The following is a 19,861-nucleotide window of genomic DNA, read 5'->3' as shown; positions in this document are numbered from 1 at the left end:
GAATCAAACTGGAAGTCAAATACATAATTAGTGTCCAGGCCTACATCTGATAGGCTATGGCCAACCTAATTTTCTGGACAATCATAAATGAAGTGGCCATTGTGGGCATCCAAAACAGAGCCCAAAACTGCAGGCTAATCCAACAATCTGAATGATGTTAAAGAGGCAAGTTCTTCAGAGCACTTCCATCTTATTGTAATCTCTATCTTGATTGGATTCAGCTTTAGTCTGATGCTCTTCATTCAGGTGACTTTGCTGCCTTTGTATTGAGAAAGCTGAGACACAGTGCTGCTTATACTGGACTGAAGGAGAAGTCATCTACATATTGCAGGTACTTCTTTGTTCTCCATAACTCTCACCCAACTTCATACAGATGTTGAGAAACTTGGAGAGGACAGTGTCTTGCAGGCTTTAGAGGTGGAGGAACAATTACCCATTGTGACCTTCTGAGGTAAGAAAAAGAGGAAGGTCATTAGCTATTTAAGGATGTTTGTGGTCACCTAGGCAGCATTTTAGAGCAGACAGGCTTATTTGGGTGATCAATAGTAATCGGGATGAATATGAATGTACTTCACTTGTCTAGACAGGTGGTGGTCATCCACCAGAGCATTATATTTAATGCTGTGTCAGTACCAGGTCATGTTCTGAAGCCTGCCAGTGAGATAGAAGATACTAGCAGCTAATGGGCAGCAGAAACTTTGTCAGCTTCTCCCTTATCTTGCTTAGATAAGAGGTTAAAATTCAGTGCTATGTCTAGGAGAAAAACTTTTTTAAATATGATGAAGACTGGGCTGATCTAAGGGTAGAGGTCTGCTTTGTTATTAGCAAGACCAAAGCTTACTTAATAGTGACAGTCTCTGAAAGATGGTGCTTCTGTTTGGCCAAAAACATGGGGTCTTATACAAAGTTCTATCACAGAAGAAGAAGAGCCTGTGAGAGGAAGGAAATTGAAGAAAAAACTAGCTATCATATAAAAAATGCAGATTAATGTTCAGATAAGCATCTCAATTGGTTGTCATACAGCATCAGCACTATTTGACTTTACCTTGCATCTTAAACAAACCTGGTCAGATACTCTTCAGAACATTAGCAGGAATCAGATAATGCTTTGGGGTTCTACAGGACTGGTATCTTTGCCTGCTATCTTACAGAAGTCAAGCCTGGATAGTAGCCCATGCTGAGCTGTGTTGTGATCTTGGCGTTTATACTGTCACCTTTCACCGTATCATTTTTGAAAAACGAAAGTTTACTTGGAATACTGAAATGCTGATAAGTTATTTTTCCAGTTATACATTTGTGTGACAAGTCACGTGCACTAATAAAATAAGTTAACTTGAATATTCAACACACTGCAATTAAGATAAAATGCTCTAGTACAGGTAAGATAAAACCTCTAATATACAGAAAATACAGCTCCTTTTAATGTTTTTATTTTGCCCATATACAGGTTGCCAGTATACAGCAAAGCACTGACAACAGGCAGTGCAACACATTATATTGCATTTCTGTTGGGCCAAAGAGTAAAACAAAAAAGGTAACAGTGCATCAAAACTAAGGTTGACAGGTATCCACACGTCCCCTCACACACACTCAATTAAGAGCACAAGTTGAATCAAAAGTCATTCCTTAGAATTTTTGGTTGCAATACTGCTAATATAAACATAAGTTTTAAAAAAGTACATGTCATAGAAATGTTTACAAATAAGTTAATTTCAATATTCACATTAGAAAAATATACATTTGATATGATCAGTCTTTTCCAGAAGAAAGCATGTATAAATAAAACAGATGTTTATATTTATGGCTCCACTTCACTTTGCGAGAGCAAAATATCTTCGCTTTGGCCATCCGCTTCCATTGCCAGTAGTGCTTCCACAGTTTCCAAAGGAACCCCCTCAGGGGTGCGAATGTGCATTGTAGTACCATCAGCATTAGTTACAATCACAATGCCTTCTGCTTGAGACAGAACAGCAGTACCTGGATGAGATAGAATAAGCCCATCTGCAGTCTGAATAAAGATCTGTTCGTGTCCCTGAGACAAGAATTCATGGCTCTCATCAGCAATCTCAAAGGCTACAGTTTCACCTACAGTAACTGCATTCTCTAGCTCATGTTGTCCAGCATGTTGTTCCTCTAGCCCACAAGAGAATTCATTCAAGTTTTTAATTGAACTTTCAAGATTCTCCCGAATGGATATGGAGGTTTCCTGTACAGGATTCTGATGTGGGTCAGTTTGAGTCTTGTATGAATGGTCTACTGGCACAATACTTGTTGAAAAGACTTTTTCAAGCTGCTGCATCTGATCAGCAATATCAGCATCATTAAGTTGTTCAGACTGTTCACTGGTAATAGTGTAACTCTGGTTTTCTTCATCTTGAAGTTTCTGATATTTTCCATTATGATCACCTTCTTCGTTCATTGACAAGTTGGTACTCTGATTATCAATCACATCTTCTGATACCATGCAGTTACAAAATTCAGAACTTGTCAGTCCATCTGCTGTGTTCTCATTTACAAAATGTGCTTGAACAAATTCTTCTGGTGAGTTATCTGCTTCAGCATGCAACGGTACTTCAGTACATGGTGGAGATGTGTTACTTGTACTATCTGGTCCCTGTATACTTACGGGTTGAGAGCATTCCATTCTCATGGACTGAAAGATATCTGAATTTGCAGAGTTAGTTCTAGTTTCTAAATCAAATGATTTACGTTGCTCACCCGTATGCTTTGCACTTCCAGTTGTGCAAGGAGTAATACCGCGGTCTTCGGAGAGCACAGACACCCCATTTAGTGGATTAAAACCTGAACAGTTGAGGGGAAAAAAAAAAGTTACAGCATGTTGTACAACAATATGATTTTGGACTCTCAAAAGTAATTTTCTACAAGCATCTTTCTAAGATTTTATCTAGTTTTCCCTCCCATCAAGTAGTGTTGGATTCTTGGAACAGAATTATGCTATTGCCCATATGAATAACAGTACAAAAATACTTTCTAAAATATCAGAAGTATACTTCTACTCAGGTTCTAGAAGTAGCTCTGGTAGGTTCCATATTTATTCTCCCAATGGCTCCATATCAAATGATCTTAGTTTATGAGAGGGTGGTGGTTGTTTTTTTGTCAGAGTCCTGAAAACAGCCTGTGATCAAAGATATGCTGGGTTCTTTCCATCGTGCATGATACTAGTAATAAAAGATACAACAGCAGCCAAATTATGCCCCTTTTGCTTTTCCCAAAGCGTCAAGGTAATCCGCTGGCAGACTGCAAGACATTTCGTTTATGTTGACTGTCCACAGGCATGGCCGCCCACAGCTCCCACTGGCCGTGGTTCGCCATTCCTGGCCAATGGGAGCTGTGGGAAGTGGCATCCAGCATGTCCCTGCAACCCATACCACTTCCCGCAGCTCCCATTGGCAGGGAACGGTGAACCGCAGCCACTGGTTGCTCCGGGCAGCTGTGCTTGTGGACAGTTAGTGTAAAGAAAATGTCTTGCAGCCCGCCAGTGGATTACCCTGACGGGCCGCGTGCAGCCTGTGGGCCGCAGGTTGCCCACCACTGCTATAGAGGGTAGATGTTACACATACCGCATGCTGGGTAATAACATGAGAAGACTGTATGTTACTAAAATTAATCTGGCTGTTTATTAACAGAACTGTTTACAGAGATGATGCAAGTGCACCTAGCATTCTAGCTGTGTGTACGCAGACTGACTTCCTATGGCTCCTCCAAAATCTTGCCTCCTGCACCCGTGCAACTTTGTTACTTTAATAGGTTTTCACAGGTATAGTCGATTGGACCTTAGTAAAAAAAATCAAACTCAATAACAAATACTGATATGCCAACTCATTCAATTTTAGCTGTTTCCTCTTCATGGTTAACAAGAGTCAAAACTTGTTTTTGTCATTAACATATTGACTACACAGGAGACCTGTCAGGTAAGAAAGTGCCATTTTTATATAGTTAGTTTAAGGCACAGCTCCACTTTAAAACCTAACACAAACCTTAGCGGAAGTACTAATGAATCAGATACTGTTTAACTTTACTGAATTTTTAAACAAATGAAAGTACAGCAGAAAATCCTCTTGTAAATGAGCTAAGAGGAATGTGGTCTTGTGAGGGATCACAAAAAGTGAAAGGGAAGAAGGGGCAAAAATCAAATGAGCTAAAGCACAGAAGCTTGTACTAGTGGCAAAAGAACAGCTATATAAAAAGATATAGTCCTTACACTGATTTGATCTATACTCTGCCCCACATTCTGTCTTTTCGGTGTTTGTATGGTCCCTAGTACAATGGGATCCTGGTCCATGATAGGGGCTCCTAGACACTATGATAATACAAATAAATAATATTCTTAATTCAAACTTCTCAGCTAAACAATCATTTAAGGACCTACAGAAACAAGTCCAAGACTAAGTTGAAGGCATGGTCATACATCTTTAGAGACAACACAAGATAATGGAATTAACTGACATTCACCATAAACAGAACAGAGTTAGTAAGTTAAAAGTTAAATGTTACCGTCTTTTGTAGTCAGCGTAGACAAGTTCCAGCTCTTTTCCTCTTCTCCATTTTGGCTAGCATAAACATCTTTCACGTTCTCCAATATGCCTTCTACTCTGGTCCTTTTAGCTGATGGCAACAGTTCTTCATATGAACTCTGTCAATATAAAACCTAGCAGATTTGCTATCACTTGCAGAAACAGACAATTTGTAATCTTTTCTAGTATTAAGTGAAACATTACTCCCATCTACAACAGTTTTTCAAAGCTAGGAGGCCCTTAAAATAAATTCTAAACACAATCTAGAACTTTGTAAAGATGTTTTCTTGTCTTTTAGTTTTGAAATCTTTTAAGAAACCTGGCCTTGCTTCACAATTTGAGGGATGGGTCTGAGAGAAGTCTCACTAATAAGATCTGGGACAGCTCACACATAAGTAGTACCTACTATAGAAGAAAATCTCTCCTCCCTCCCCTCTTCAGCTTCAGTAAAGGGCAGTGAACTCCCTGACATGAGAAGTGCGAGTGGGGGTGGGAAGGCTGACAAGGTCATAAGTTTAAGCACAGGCAGAAAAAAGGGAAGATGCTGCCATCACTCCTCTCTATAGATAGCTCTGAGGGCTCGTCTACTGTATAAAATTAGGACGACTTATTTAGGTTGACTTATGGCCACCATGGTAATTCAGTCGGCTGTTGGTATCACATTGCCTTCCTTCAACCAGTGGAGCACATCCTCACGAGGAGCGCTTGCACTGACTAAAGTGGGGCATTGCAAGGCACTGACAGCCAACATGGCACACTAACAGCCAGGTGAGGCTCACAGCTGGAGCCCTGGCCTCGGGATAGCAGTCCCAGCTGTGAGTCCAACTGGTTCAATTTCACAACATGGAGCCTACCAGCAGGGAAATTGACATTCTTGTCCATTTCACGGCTGTTATTGTCTCTGACTCAGAGCAGTGGTGCTCTGAGAACACTGGGAGCTCAGCACTGGGCAAGGCTCCCAGCTGGAGACAAGTAATTGGCCAGGCTCAATTTCACAGAACCAAGACTACCAGCGGTGAAATTGACATTCTTGTCAATTTCACAGCTCCAAGTTATAAGCAGGTGCTGCTGACAGAATGACAGCCCAGAGGTGATGTAAGTAACAGTGTCTGCATGGACACTGCATCACCCTAACTACACCAACAGAAGTGCTGTGCCTCTCATGGAGGTGGACCTGTTATGTCGGTGTAACAGGTCACTTACTTGGGTGGAAGCAGCATTCTACTGTAGACACTGACATAATTACGTGGATATAAGCTGCCTTACATCAACCTAACTCTGTAGTACAGAGTAGACCAAGTCTGAACTGAGGCTGCTATCAGAGGAGAGGAAACTATCTGCTCACTGCTACAGCCACAGGCAACAGATTAAATATGCTAATCTGATCCTTTCAGACACAAATGGGCTGGTTTCACTCACCACTGTTAGCCTAATTAGCTGCAGCACTCACTTCTCCCCCACTACTTAAATTTGCATGCTGGCCAGCCCACTTTTTCCAACCAAGCTACTGTTCTCTTCCAACAGCATGATACTTCAGGTCAGCCTGCCAGATCCTGCTTTAGATCAGGGGTTCTCAACAAAATGTTTGGTGGCCTCAGAATGCGCCCATGAACTCTTGCTGGTGGCCACTCTGACAAATTTTCCTATAATACTTAATAATCTTTAGGAAAAACAAATAAATATGCACATACATGTCCAAATCATTGCAATTTATTTATGTAGGGGTCTTTTCTGCTGCCTCCCTTGGCCCCCCACAGATTCTCCTGGCCCTTCTCTGCCCCCAGACCTTGCTGCTTCCCCCACACCCCATTGCCCCGAGCTCCCTTCCACAGCCTTGCACCCCAGGTTCACTCAACTCCTCCTCTCCTGATCACAGCTCCCAATCAGGTCAGCCCTGCTGAAGTACCACTGCCCTGGGCTGAAGCCCAGAGCCAGAGCCCCATGGGTACAATGGAGGAGGGGGCTGAAGCCCAGAGCCCAATGCCGGAGCAGGGAGGGTGCTGAAGCCCACCCCCAGAGTCCCACAGATGAAGCTGGGCGGGGGGCAGCTGAACCCAGTCCCCAGGATTAGCGCATCCTTAATGAAAGAGTAAGGGCAGAAACACACTGAAAAGCTAAACTCTTTACCTAGCTAATTTTGATCTCTTCTTAAATACCCCCCAATCCAATATTTCAGTGTTATTGACTCAGAAAACGCAGTTATATCCGGAACCATCACTTTAATAGAAGTCAGGTAACACTGTTATAATTTATTTCTTGAATATTCACATTACCATATTTTAAAGAGGCTTTAACTTGTTTATATATTAAGTTCACAATTATTCTGTACCTCATTTGCTCGTTTTTTCCCTGATATCTCTGTAAACATTTGTTCACCAACTGTTTTAATTATACATTGTGTGGAGGAGTCTATAGCTTGTAACTTTTGTTTTCCAAGAAGCTTCTCTGTAATTCCTAGTGATTCAGCAACCTATAAAATAATTTGGGATAACAAAATATAAGTGTGGTTTCTCCAACACCAAATTTTCAATACTTATATAGTCAAATATGTCTCTAAACTGATCTAGAAAGACATTCAACACTGGGGTCCACTCTATCAGTCAAAACATATATACAGCTTCTTGAGCTATTTTAGATTACAATAACTTCTACAATTAGCCTCCATTCAGATTAAGCATCTCCTATATAACAGCTAAAAGTAAAAATCAAGAAGGTAAGCTTAGAGCAAGAACTAGGAATGTAGTGGATATGGCTCACAGTACCAGAGTAAGTTACTGAACAGCAGAGTTTAACAAAGGACACTAAAGTTTGCTCATGACTTAAAGTTCTCCCAGTCTTTATTTTTTTAAATCCCTTTGTATCTTCAGACTCCGAACACATTCTCTTACCAATTTTTGCTCTATTTTGTGAACGCATTGGTTTGTTAGTATAGGGTTTCTCATGAATGCTGGACTTTTTTTTTTTTTTTAAAAGCACATTACAGCATGTGTTTAAAAAAAAAAATCAAAGTATTATACATGGACTTTGCAAAAAGAAGCAAAAGAGGTAGGTCAAATTTTGGGCCTACCAACCTTGACAATGTCCCTTTAAATTGGTACAATTTCATTTCTCCAAAGAGGAAACATCATGATTGAGCAATTGCACGAGATAAAGTCAGATGAACACATGTAATAGTAATACAAGGCAAACTTTTGGTATATATTATGATTCTGCCACGATTTATTCTGAAAAACAAATATTCGATTAGCCAATGCTAAAACTGCATACTGTATTTCATTTTTACTGAGGATTACTCTATTTCCTTTCTTCCCTTCCTCCCCTCGATTTTCCAGTTTGTCCTGTCTTCTCTTGGTCTCACTCAATTTAAGATCTTTGGAGCAGAGACAGTCTTTTGTGCCTTGTAAAATACTGATCATGTTTTTTGTACTTTAAAAGTTTTGCCAGCAGTAATATGTACAAAATATTGTGTTATTCACTACTGAAAATTCAACAGTGATACATCATTACTTATAGAGAGTCATTTCATCCCAAGCATCAGGAACTGTAAGAGATGTGAGATTCCAATATAACTCTCTCTCTCTCACCGAATGCTAAGAAGTGAAGTAGCGTCTGGAAAAACTGAACTCTTTACACCAGCACACATTTGTATTATCATCATCTGCACAAACAAGCTTTAAAAACTGAAAAAGCTATTAAAGAACTAATCTTTGTTGTGTTACATGCCTCAGTTTGATTATGTTCTGTTAATGAGCTTGCTGAATTTATACTTTCATTGAAAAATTAAAAATAAATACATTTTCAAATGGTTCAATTATAGGGCATCTTTAAACTGTAATGTTTACTAGAAAATAAACTTTGGCAAATACAATGGATTTGTCTGCAGGAGGCTCTTTGCATCTCTGTCAGATCCTCAAATACCACTTATTTTAGCTCATCCCCAAGGGCCTCATGTCTTGGCCACTTCCTTTCTAGCCAAAGATGGGATGAGATTCTGTTAATGCTACTGTCCATCAGAGATTATGTTGAGTCACCAAAGTACCCCTGGCAGCGAAGCATAGCTTCACATTACTCTAAGCACCTGGGGTTTTGATTTGCATTTTGTAATTTGTAGTCAGATATCACCTAAGGCTGTGGTTTAATCAAATATTTTTTATTACTGATCAAATTCCAAAAGATAAATATCTTTAAATCTTTTGATATGTGTCCTTCAGTTTACACTTTATCTCCATTTTCTCTTACCAGGAAGTTGCTTTTCTGTTCACTTATGCTATATAATGCTTAGCAAGAGAGAAACATTGCTGAACATTCCCTAAAATACCTCCTCCAAAATGTGTCCTCTTACCTTGGGATCTTTTATTTCCACAGGCTGCTGATAACTCAGAAAATCAGAATTACTGAAATGGTCTTGAGACATTTTCTTTACCATATTATGTAACTCTTCAAATTCTCTATAAACATCTGGAAAAAAGGCTTTTGCTGGGTAACCTTTTTCAACCTAAACAGAAGCAAGCAAGAACATTAAATATGAAAGATAATTAATTAAATAAGCAACATATAGATTTGTTTTGCTTAGCACTTTTTTCAGTCCTCATTTTATTAACCTTACCAATCAGTCCAGAAAAGAAAGGATTGTAAAATCTTCAGAAATAGCACTGATGAAGCAGGCAGCAAAAATGAAAAGTATAATCTGGCAAACTATCAATCTTTAACTACATGAGACTCAAGCGTGAACTCTAAAATGTCTTCAGCCTTCATATGTATAACGCATGGAACTAAGATTAATTCCCAGAGAAGTTTTCATGGTGTACATGAATGATAAAATCTCCAATAATTTAATATATGTACATGATGAGAAAAGCTCACCTTCATCAGTAGAAATTCAAACACAGTAACAAGCTTTGTCAGGCGGGGAAGAGCCAGCTCCATTAAATCTTCATTGTCACATTGTTGGATTAGCTGGTAAACACCAAAATAGTTTCTTTAAGGGGAAAAAAGCCAATATATGCTAATCATCCCTTAATTCATAATGTAAAATCTTAGTTCTCCACTACAGGACCCAATAGTCACTATTACAGAAATGGCATGTGGTAAGGACCAATTCACTTTCTTTTACAGGATCAATAAAATTAAGTGGCTTTTAAGAATAAATGTGAATGTAAATATTTGACCAGAAAAGTTAAGGGTATGGTCCATTCTTTCAGCACAAGAAGTTAATGATCAGTCTCAGTAACAATTGTGTACTTATATGAAAAGAAAAGTAGACCTTAATGAATTAAGCAAATAAGCACAACCACAAGCTCAATCCACAGTGATGTGCAGGAAGCTCAGAAAAACATGACAATTACTTAGATCGTAAGAAAAGTATGTTTAGAATAAGATGGACTCATTTTTATTACACACAATTTTTATATATTAATAGACACACATAGTAGCAGTGGCACTACTAATTATTTTTCCCCAAAACAGAGCCAAGAGTGCATCAAATTACCAAGAGGTCAATAATTATTATCCACAGGGCCAGTTTCAAAAAAAAAAAAAAAAAAAAAAAAAAAATCTGTATCTTTTACCTATAACTTGATTTGTGTGTTTTGCTTAAGAACTTATTTAAAATTTAACTTTGGTATTTAAATAATCCCCAGGGCTCCTCATTTATGCACATACATGTCTAGCTATATGTCAAACATGCAGCAGCTCCTTGGAAAGCACACCCTCACTACATTTTGATTAAATTTATCAGATTTTGGCAGCAGGTGGGGGAAAAAAGGTACATATGAAATAACTGCAGAAGGGAACCGTACCTCTTTTAGTCCAGCCTTTCTTCTAAATATGATGTGTTCTGTTGCCACATTACTAAGCGACTGAGAAGGGGACCGACCAGGTCTACTAAGTCTTCCCGAACACATTGATCTTCCAGTCATCCTCGGTCGGCCACGTCTTTTAGGTCGTCTGGGTCTTCCAGGTCCATTTGGCATTCCAGGTCCCTGATGTACTAAATCAGTCTCATTTTGTTGTGCTGCCAACAAAGGTCTGTCTGCTGCAGATTTACCAGTCTTTATAAAAAAAAAAAAAAACAAGAATCATTAAAACAGTCTCCCTCCCTCAATATGCTGCTGAGAAAATCTCAGTTTAAAATATTTAGCGAAATTATTCAACCAAATGCTCTGAGTATCCCTAGCCTCTCTTTGCCAGAAGCTGGGAATGGACAACAGGACAATCACTTGATTGCCCATTCTGTTCATTCCCTGTGAAGCACCTGGCATTGGCCACTGTCGGAAAACAGGATACTGGGCTAGATGGACCATTGGTCTGACCCAGTATGGCCATTATGAAACTAACTTGAAGTTAAGAACATTTACTATGCAATTTCAGTATTATTTGATATGATAAGTATAGCTGCATTAGTATTTGCAGGATTAAATTAGGAAGAGGCTAGGGACACACCTGCTTCTGTAATTTGTTGTCACTATTTGTAATGTTAGTTCTCCTGCCGATCCATTAAATTAAGTATTATACACAACACAAAGGGAATTTGATCATAAACAAGAGTAGCCTACGGTCTTGTCAAAGTGCTTTCTGATTCAAAGATGGTATCTTTTATTTTAAAAGATGAAATAAAATGGTTTTATATTATTAATTTAGATTTAAACAATAGTATAATAGATCTAAACAAAAAGCTCTAGTTGCCCTGATGGTTAGTTTTACAATATCATAATGACCACTCAGAAGTATAGGTGCCAACTTTCCCTCTGCCTGGTGGGTGCTCGACCCTCCCCCACCCCTGGCCCCACTCATGCACTGCCCTTGCCCTGCCCCCATTCCACCCCTTCCCCAAAGTCCCTACCCCCTTCCTACCCCATTCCACCCCCTTCCCCTACCCCACCTCTTCTCCACCTCCTGCCCTGAGCGTGCTGCATCCCCACTCCTCCCCCTCCCTCCCGGAGGCTCCTAAGCACCGCCAAACAGCTGTTAGGTGGTGGGGGGCGGGAAGCGCTGGGAGGGAGGGGGAGGTGCAGGGATGCAGCACGCTCGGTGGGGGGAAGGAGGCAAGGAGGAGGGGGCTTGGCTGCCAGTGGGTGTGGAGCACCCACTAATTTTTCCCCATGGGTGCTCCAGCCCTGAAGCACCCACAGAGTCAGCGCTTATGCTCAGCAGTATTAAGTTCATATATGAATAACAGACTCAATGCAGCAGCAGCATTAAACAATCAAATGGAATGAAACAAATTAACTCAGCCAGCCAGAATACCAAAGAAACTATCTCCTATTCCAGACACTATACCTTCAGCTTTCCCTCAAAATACTGTCAAACAAACAGTTTCTGCAGTGAGCACAGGAGGTCAAGTTCAGGCTACCCTGAATCTTGTTTCCCTATTTTTAAGAACATAAGAACAGCCATACTGGGTCAGATCAAAGGTCCATCTAGCCCAGCATCCTGTCTTCTGACAGTGGCCAATCCCAGGTGCCCCAGAAGGAATGAACAGAACAGGTAATCATCAGGTGATCCATCCCGTCACCCATTCCCAGCTTCCGGCAAACAGAGGCTAGGGACACCATCCCTGCCCATTCTGGTTAATAGCCATTGTTGGACCTATCCGCCATGAATTTATCGCGTTCTTTTTTGAACCCTATTATAGTCTTGGCCTTCGCAACATCCTCTGGCAAAGAGTTCCACAGATTGACTGTGCGTTGTGTGAAGAAATACTTCCTTTTGTTTGTTTTAAACCTGCTGCCTATTAATTTCATTTGGTGACCCCTAGTTCTTGTGTTATGAGGAGTAAATAACACTTCCTTATTTACTTTCTCTACACCAGTCATGATTTTATAGACCTCTATCATATCCCCCCCCTTAGTCGTCTCTTTTCCAAGCTGAAAAGTCCCAGTCTTATTAATCTCTCCTCATACAGAAGCTGTTCCATACCCCTAATCATTTTTGTTGCCCTTTTCTAAGCCTTTTCCAATTCCAATATATCTTTTTTGAGATGGGGTGACCATATCTGCATGCAGTATTCAAGATATGGGCATACCATGTATTTATATAGAGGTAATATATTTTCTGTCTTATTATCTTAACCTTTTCTTAATGATTACCAACATTCTGTTTGACTGCCGCTGCACACTGAGTGGATGTTTTCAGAGAACTACCCACAACGACTCCAAGAGTAGTAGTAATAGCTAATTTAGACCCCCATCATTTTATATGTATAGTTGGGATTATGTTTTCCAATGCGCATTACTTTGCATTTATCAACATTGAATTTCATCTGCCATTTTGTTGCCCAGTCACCCAGTTTTGTGAGATTCCTTTGTAACTCTTCACAGTCTGCTTTGGACTTAACCATCTTCAGTAGTTTTGTATCATCTGCAAATTTTGCCACCTCACTGTTTACCCATTTTTCCAGATCATTTTTTAAAACTGTTGTTGTGGTCTCAATACAAACAAAATCAAGCTATTTAAGCAACCTATTTAACAATGGACATGCAGGACTACAATATTCACTACACCAAAAGAAGTTACAAAAATATAAATTTTAAAAAATAGTCTCAAAGCTACCATGGAAAAAAGTTGGCAAAACAGAGTCCAAGAATCTCTCACTGAAAGCCACTAGCTAGCTAGAATATTAAAATTAATGTCCCAAAGATTAATTACCATTTGAAGATATTTATAAACTGCCTGATCACATTAATGTTACAATAATTCAAGCGTCCTCTCAGTTCTATGAACGCATCTTAGTCCTAACCTTCAATACCTCTTGCTTATGCTCCAACAATATCCCCACTCTTTGCACAGATTTCGCAAATTTAGTGCAGTTTTACCTATCAAGGACTAGATGCAAATTACCAAATTCATTCGACTGCGACTGAAGTTTTTAATTTGAAGTGTGGGTCACTGGTGCTACTCTTCCTCCATAATCTACCTGTATTGATAATCCTCTTAATGTTTCTTGATAAAGATCATAACTGACAATGGCTTATGAACAAAAATAAAGTTATTTGACAAAAAAAAAAAAAAGAAAGGACAAGGGAAAAAAAGTATCTAGCCTGGTGACTGAAGCAGCAACAATAATTAAGTCAATTTATAGACTCGTAAGTCATTCAGTTACCAAGGGGAAATTTTGTGTGGCTCATATTTGTCAGATAGAAATTTCAGATTTTCTGTAGCACTATATTCAGCCAATCAACAGTCCTAAAGATTTTATGGCAAAATAAATTCAAAAGACCATTTTTAGGTTTTTCTTAAGTCCCCATCACAGGCAAATTAGATCTACATAATGAGTCAGTTGACTTCATGGAGCTTTCTGTTCTTTTAAGTTGTAGAAAACTCTGCTTTGTGTTTGTAATTATCTACTAACCTTGCTATGTCTCAGACTACCCACATTCACACTTCTGGAAGCAACATCACATTCACAAACACGCAACAAATATAACATTGCTGCATCCAAAAGAACAGTCTTCCTAAAAAGGAAGTTGTGATACAATTATACCTCCACTGTTCACAGTGGAGACTTTCTTTCGCAGCAAAAAGGTTACAAAGACCATTCATTTCTATTGACAAATGCACTTCACTATGAAATGGACAGTTTAAAACCAGTTTCTTGGAACCTCTCCAACTGAAACTACTTATTTTTCTAACTCAGGAAATTCTATTCTACCTACCCTAGATTTCCCTCTATAGTTTCAATTGCAGAAGTCATGCTTCACTTCCAACAGTACACTACACAGCATAGCTGTCCACTGACAGCTGAGTTTCAACCCAGCAGAGGCTGTATTTCAGTGATGCGTCAAACTGACTCCTGAATATAGAAGGTGGGTTTTTTTAAGCCTTTTAAAATGAAATATACATGAACTGCACAGTGTTTTTTCCTTATGTGAATGCTGGGAAATAAGTGAGGTTAGTTACAAAGTCTAAGTCTTATTCTCCCCATGCAGGTCACTACAATTTTTTGTTCATTTGTTATTTTAAACTTAACCAATGGTCATACATATTTATTGCAGTTTCAGACAAGGAGATTGCAACTTTTCCTAATTCATTCCTATTCTCTTTTGGTCACACACCTAGGCCACTAACTTCAATCTATGTAAAGAATTCCAATTGCCAGCAATAGGAATTCAGAATATGAATTAGTGTAGAATAAGGTTCTAAAACTGCAATAATATTGGAGTGAAATTGCCTTTATATTGTTTATGAAACTGCGTATTATGCAGAAAGCAAACTACTACTTTACCTGTTGCTCACTCTGTGAAGAAGCAGTTTCTTCCAAACCAATAGCTAGGGAATTTTCATTATTTAAAGTGACAGCAATTGGTTGCGAGAGCGTCAGACTCATAGTTTCATCTTCTGCTCCTCCAGAAATATCCAGAAACACACTTCTGTTAGTTTTATTCATAGAGACTTTTTGCTGTGAAGACTCCAATTGTCCGTGACCTGGATTAAGTTTATAATGTCGTGCTAATCCTCCTTTTCCTATGTAGGATTTTTCACAAGTCTGACATTTAAACATTTTGGGCTTCAGGTTATAATTCAAAGGATTGAATAATGCATCCGTTCCCTTTGCTTTCCCCTCATCGTCATCTTCTATGCTTAGTTCAGAATAGTCATCAGAATCAGACTGATGACCGTCGGCCAAATCCTCTGTTTTAATGAATTTATAATCTTTCGCTTTATATTTTGGAGGACGTGAAATCCGTCCAGAACGAGTCTTCACTTTCAAAGATTTTTTTAGCTTTAGTTCTTCTTTTTGCTTTTTCTCAAGGCTCGAGATAAGAGTATTTGCTGAACTGGCTGCCACCAAAGTAACATTTTGAGACTCAGTAGCAGACACTGCGGCACATGTAGTTTTTTGTCCATTCAATGTCTGGTGTGTGGGAATCTTATTCACTGACACTGGTCCATCAGGAGCTAACGGTCTCTGCACAAGTAGCTGAACTGGAGGCTCAGAAGAACTATGCAAGAAAAACTGTTGCTGCTCAGTTCCTGTTACAGGCTGTATCCTAATAATCTGGGGATTAATAATATTAAGTCTAGACAGACCACAATTCCTACCAACTGGCTGACTCGGTGTTATAGCTTTGGACTGGACTTCTGCAAGAGGTGGCACTGGCTTTTCATTTTCTTTCATCTGCCCCGGCTGCACTTGAACACAAATGGCTTCTAATTGCTTTAGGGGGAAAAAAGTTGAGAATGTAAAAGTACAATATTATTTATCAAGATTTTACATCTTTGTGTATAAGACCTTACAGTGAAACATGAAGAAACTAGATATATCATCCAGTTTTCTTACAACCCTCAAGGTACATATTTCCTTCCTTCCAGCTACTAAATTATGATACAGTTGCATTTGTTGCTTAGATAAGGATTTTCAGTTTACTTTGTATATCATATCATTGTTTTATTTGTAATGTCCATCAACCATGAATTTAGTTGCCAAAAACTAAAGAATAATTTCTGCAAATGGATCTGTTGGACAGAGCCCTGTTGAAGTCAATGGGGTTCACATGGGCAGATTCAGTTGCAAGCTCTAGACCTATGCTGAATTTGTAAACTGAACAAGCACATCTCACCCACAGGGCACCTACTGTCTATTAATTTTGCAGGCCAAGTATTAGGCCACAGTTATACTCTAATAAATGCACAGTTCAAAAAATCCGTAAGATGATATAAACAACTCAGGCCACCAGCCTATCACCTCCTGTCTGTCCTCTTCTCTCCATCCTATTTATTTATGGTCTTGTTTGTTTGTTTTTTTTAAATCACACCACAGGGTTAGCAAGGGACTGAGGAAGAGTCAAAGCCGGTCTATTGCTTCTTACTTGAAAAGTGTCCACTTCTCTAGCTGCAAACCACTCATCAAAGCACTTAAGCACATGCCAGAGTGCAAGCACACAAATAATCCCTCTGATGCTGTACAAACACATGCTTAAGTGCTTTGCTAGATCAAGGCTTAAATGGACAGCTCTCCATTTAAAAAAAAATTCTACAAGTTAATTGATTCTAGTTTTGTCAAATAATCCCCCCCCCCCCCCGAAATTGAGCAAATACTATTCCTCAAAGAAAAGACTCACTATTATTACTTGTATTACAGTGATGCCCAGAAACTCTAATCATGGACCAGGATCCCATTGTGCTAAGCACTGTATGAAAGGACAGAACAAAAAAATACAGTCCCTGCCCCAAAGTGCTGACAGTCTAAATTCAGTCCAGACATCTAATTTCAAACTTCAAATGTTCCTATTACAAGAAGAGTGTGAACAAAGATTTTTCTGTTTTTAAAAACAGTCTTCTGTAATACAAACACAGCTGAATGAATGTTACTCACTTTTTTTTTTTTTTTTTAAAGTTACTATTGGGCAAGAACCAAGCATGGAAAATCTTAGCCCAAAAGGAAAATATTTGGGAAAGTTAAAGAGTGCATGAAAACAAAAGTTATAATAGAAACAGCTTTAAAATCTCAAGTATAGCAGGCAGCCACTGTAATAAAAAAATCCCCATAGATCAATGGGCTAGCATGAATTAAGTACCCCAAACACTCAGTTGCCGGATACACTAGACTGACAGGTTACGTTGGCCCAGTCACTGTAAAGTAGTTCTTCCAAATCATGCTGGACACCTGTGCTTATTCTGACAGACTAGAACATAGGTCACGCTGACCAGCGCCTGTCACCTCCATTCAACAATGTACCTCTACCTTGTTACTGAGCTGCTCCCAACACCAGTCTTCCAACTAGGAGACTGGAGAAATCTAAATTCCAAAGTAGGTTAAACTGATCAGGAAATTAAGGTGAGCAGTGGAACTGGTGCACTGGCACTCACTACAGTTTCATCACTGAGAAAGGGCCATGACTATTCAATGTTCAGCACATTCTAAAGCCCAGGCCCAATTCCATATTGGGGACCACTTTCCCATTCACTTGACCCTTGGCTTTCCTAAGACATCTCCTCTTCCCCTTCGTTTACCTTGTGTACAAGGCACCTGGTGGTACCGATAGCTTTGCCCTGCTGAAGGGCAACCTGCTGGGCCACATTCTGCAACTGCTGTGCTGCATTGTGCATGATACTAGTCACTGGCTGGGACCTGGAGGCAGCAGTCAGGCTACAGCCCTGTGGGGATCTGCTGAACCCTGATGCTGGGGGCACGAGGCTAATCTCCTGGGGTAGCGAGTACCCCCCACCTCGGTGAGGAGGCAACAATAAGGACCCAATGCCAGCTCCAGAGGAAGGAAGAAGAGACGGTGGAGGCTGCTTCTGGGCCCTGCTCACTTGTTCGATGACCCTCTGCAGCTCCTCGGGGGCCAGAGGCGTCGCTGTGGCCTGCTGGCCGGGAAGCTGAGCCAGTGGCTCGGCCTGACTCTTCTCCGCCGGCAAATTCCCCGGCAGCCCAACGGCCTGGTTCTCGGTCGCCGCCACCAGCCGCTCCTCGGCGCTCAGCACAGCCCCCTGCACCAGGCTCCCACCCGGCTCCAGGTAGAGAGTGGTGCCGACAGCAGAGGAGCTGGCAGCCAGGCTCTGGGCCAGCACCTCGGTCACCGCCAGCACCTCCGCTCCCTCCTCGGTGGGAGATCCAGCCTCCGGGGGGCCCAGCAGGTCCCCGTCCTCCTCAGGCTCCAGCGGACCCAGCAAGTCAGCCCTGGCCGCGACCGCCCCGGGGAGATACCCAGGTCCCAGCAGGCCAACCCTCTCCCCGGCCGCCGCGCTGTGGAGAGCCCCGCGGGCGGCGGCCGGTCCGGGGGGCTCTCCCTCAGCAGGAGACGGCGGGGATGCCGCTGCCACGCTCTCGCCGCCCCCATCCCCGGGAGCCGCCATCTTGGCAGCTGTCGGGGGACGGGAGACGCATTCGGCCCCCAGGTCTTAAAGGTGTGGAGCGAACCTAGAGGAACCGGCAACGCAGGAACCAATGGTGGCCGTCCCTGCGGCCTGCACACGTCATCATGGAAGGGGCGTGGTCATATGGACGACGGGGGCCCAGCAGGGACAAGACACTTTCAAAAGCGTTTTCCTGTGCGATGGCACTCAGTGAACTTCAGTGTGATACAGTTGTATTCGGTATACATTCATTCAAGAGCAAAGAGTCCTGTGGCACCTTATAGACTAACAGACGTATTGGAGCATAAGCTTTTGTGGGTGAATACCCACTTTGTCGGATGCATGTAGTGGAAATTTCCAGAGGCAGGTATAAATATGCAAGCAAGAATCAGGCTAGGGATAACGAGGTTAGTTCAATCAGGGAGGATGAGGCCCTCTTCTAGCAGTTGAGGTGTGAACACCAAGGGAGGAGAAACTGCTTTTGTAGTTGGCTAGCCATTCGCAGTCTTTGTTTAATCCTGAGCGGATGGTGTCAAATTTGCAAATGAACTGAAGCTCAGCAGTTTCTCTTTGAAGTCTGGTCCTGAAGTCTTTCTGCTGCAGGGTGGCTACCTTTAAATCTGCTATTGTGGGTCCAGAGAGGTTGAAGTGTTCTCCTTCAGATTTTTGTATATTGCCATTCCTAATATCTGATTTGTGTCCATTTATCCTTTTACGTAGGGACTGTCCAGTTTGGCCGATGTACATAGCAGAGGGGCATTGTTGGCACATGATGGCGTATATTACATGAGTGGACGTGCAGGTGAATGAACCGGTGATGGTGTGGCTGATCTGGTTAGATCCTGTGATGGTGTCGCTGGTGTAGATATGTGGGCAGAGTTGGCATCCAGGTTTGTTGCATGGATTGGTTCCTGAGTTAGAGTTACTATGGTGCAGTGTGTAGTTGCTGGTGAGAATATGCTTCAGGTTGGTGGGTTGTCTGTGGGCGAGGACTGGCCTGCCTCCCAAAACCTGTGAAAGTGAGGGATCGTTGTCCAGGATGGGTTGTAGATCACTGATGATGCGGTGGACAGGTTTTAGCTGAGGACTGTACGTGATGGCCAGTGGAGTTCTGTTGGTTTCTTTCTTGGGCTTGTCTTGCAGCAGGAGGCTTCTGGATACATGTCTAGCTTTGTTGATCTGTTTCCTTATTTCCTCGTGTGGGTATCGTAGTTTTCTCAGGAAATTAGTGGTGTCACAGAGATAGCTGGCAGTGCTGGTGGCATAAGGTCTGAGTAGAGAGTCCGCATATCCGGACAGTCCTTCAGTGAGAGTGCAAATGCCCGAGATGATGGGGGGTCCAGGATTTCTGGGTCTGTGGATCTTGGGTAGTAGATAGAACAACCCCAGTCGGGGCTTTAAGGGTATGTTGATTTGTTCCTGTGTTAGTGTAGGGAGTGTCCTGAGTAGATGGTGCAGTTTCGTAGTGTATTCCTCAGTGAGATCTGAGGAAAGTGGTCTGTAGAATTTGATATTGGAGAGTTGTCTGG

The 19,861-nt window shown here is 41.2% G+C and overlaps 1 protein-coding gene across 1 annotated transcript; it reads right to left on the bottom strand.

Moving 5' to 3' along the window:
• Positions 1-1,408: 1,408 nt before the first annotated feature.
• Positions 1,409-18,451, bottom strand: ZNF839 (zinc finger protein 839). The gene is made up of 8 exons (XM_048854891.2): positions 17,487-18,451; positions 14,758-15,690; positions 10,334-10,585; positions 9,399-9,491; positions 8,878-9,030; positions 6,865-7,005; positions 4,516-4,654; positions 1,409-2,802 (listed from the first exon to the last, which is right to left on the bottom strand). The coding sequence occupies exons 1-8, from the start codon at positions 18,330-18,332 to the stop codon at positions 1,799-1,801; spliced, it is 3,561 nt and encodes a 1,186-aa protein (XP_048710848.2). The 5' UTR covers positions 18,333-18,451; the 3' UTR covers positions 1,409-1,798.
• Between the last annotated feature and the right edge of the window lie 1,410 nt (positions 18,452-19,861).

This window comes from Caretta caretta, chromosome 6 (assembly GCF_965140235.1).
Source record: "Caretta caretta isolate rCarCar2 chromosome 6, rCarCar1.hap1, whole genome shotgun sequence".
Taxonomy (NCBI): domain Eukaryota; kingdom Metazoa; phylum Chordata; order Testudines; family Cheloniidae; genus Caretta; species Caretta caretta.
Note: the sequence above shows the minus strand (reverse complement) of the source record. Positions and strands in the feature narration are given on the sequence as shown.

Excerpts from the sequence above, each read along its gene's own strand:
- ZNF839 (XM_048854891.2), bottom strand. The coding sequence starts at position 18,332 with ATGGCGGCTCCCGGGGATGGGGGCGGCGAGAGCGTGGCAGCGGCATCC. Across the intron at positions 15,691-17,486 it reads CCAGGTGCCTTGTACACAAG|CAATTAGAAGCCATTTGTGT; the intron begins GTAAACGAAGGG and ends TTCCCCCTAAAG. Across the intron at positions 7,006-8,877 it reads TGGAAATAAAAGATCCCAAG|GTTGCTGAATCACTAGGAAT; the intron begins GTAAGAGGACAC and ends ATTATTTTATAG.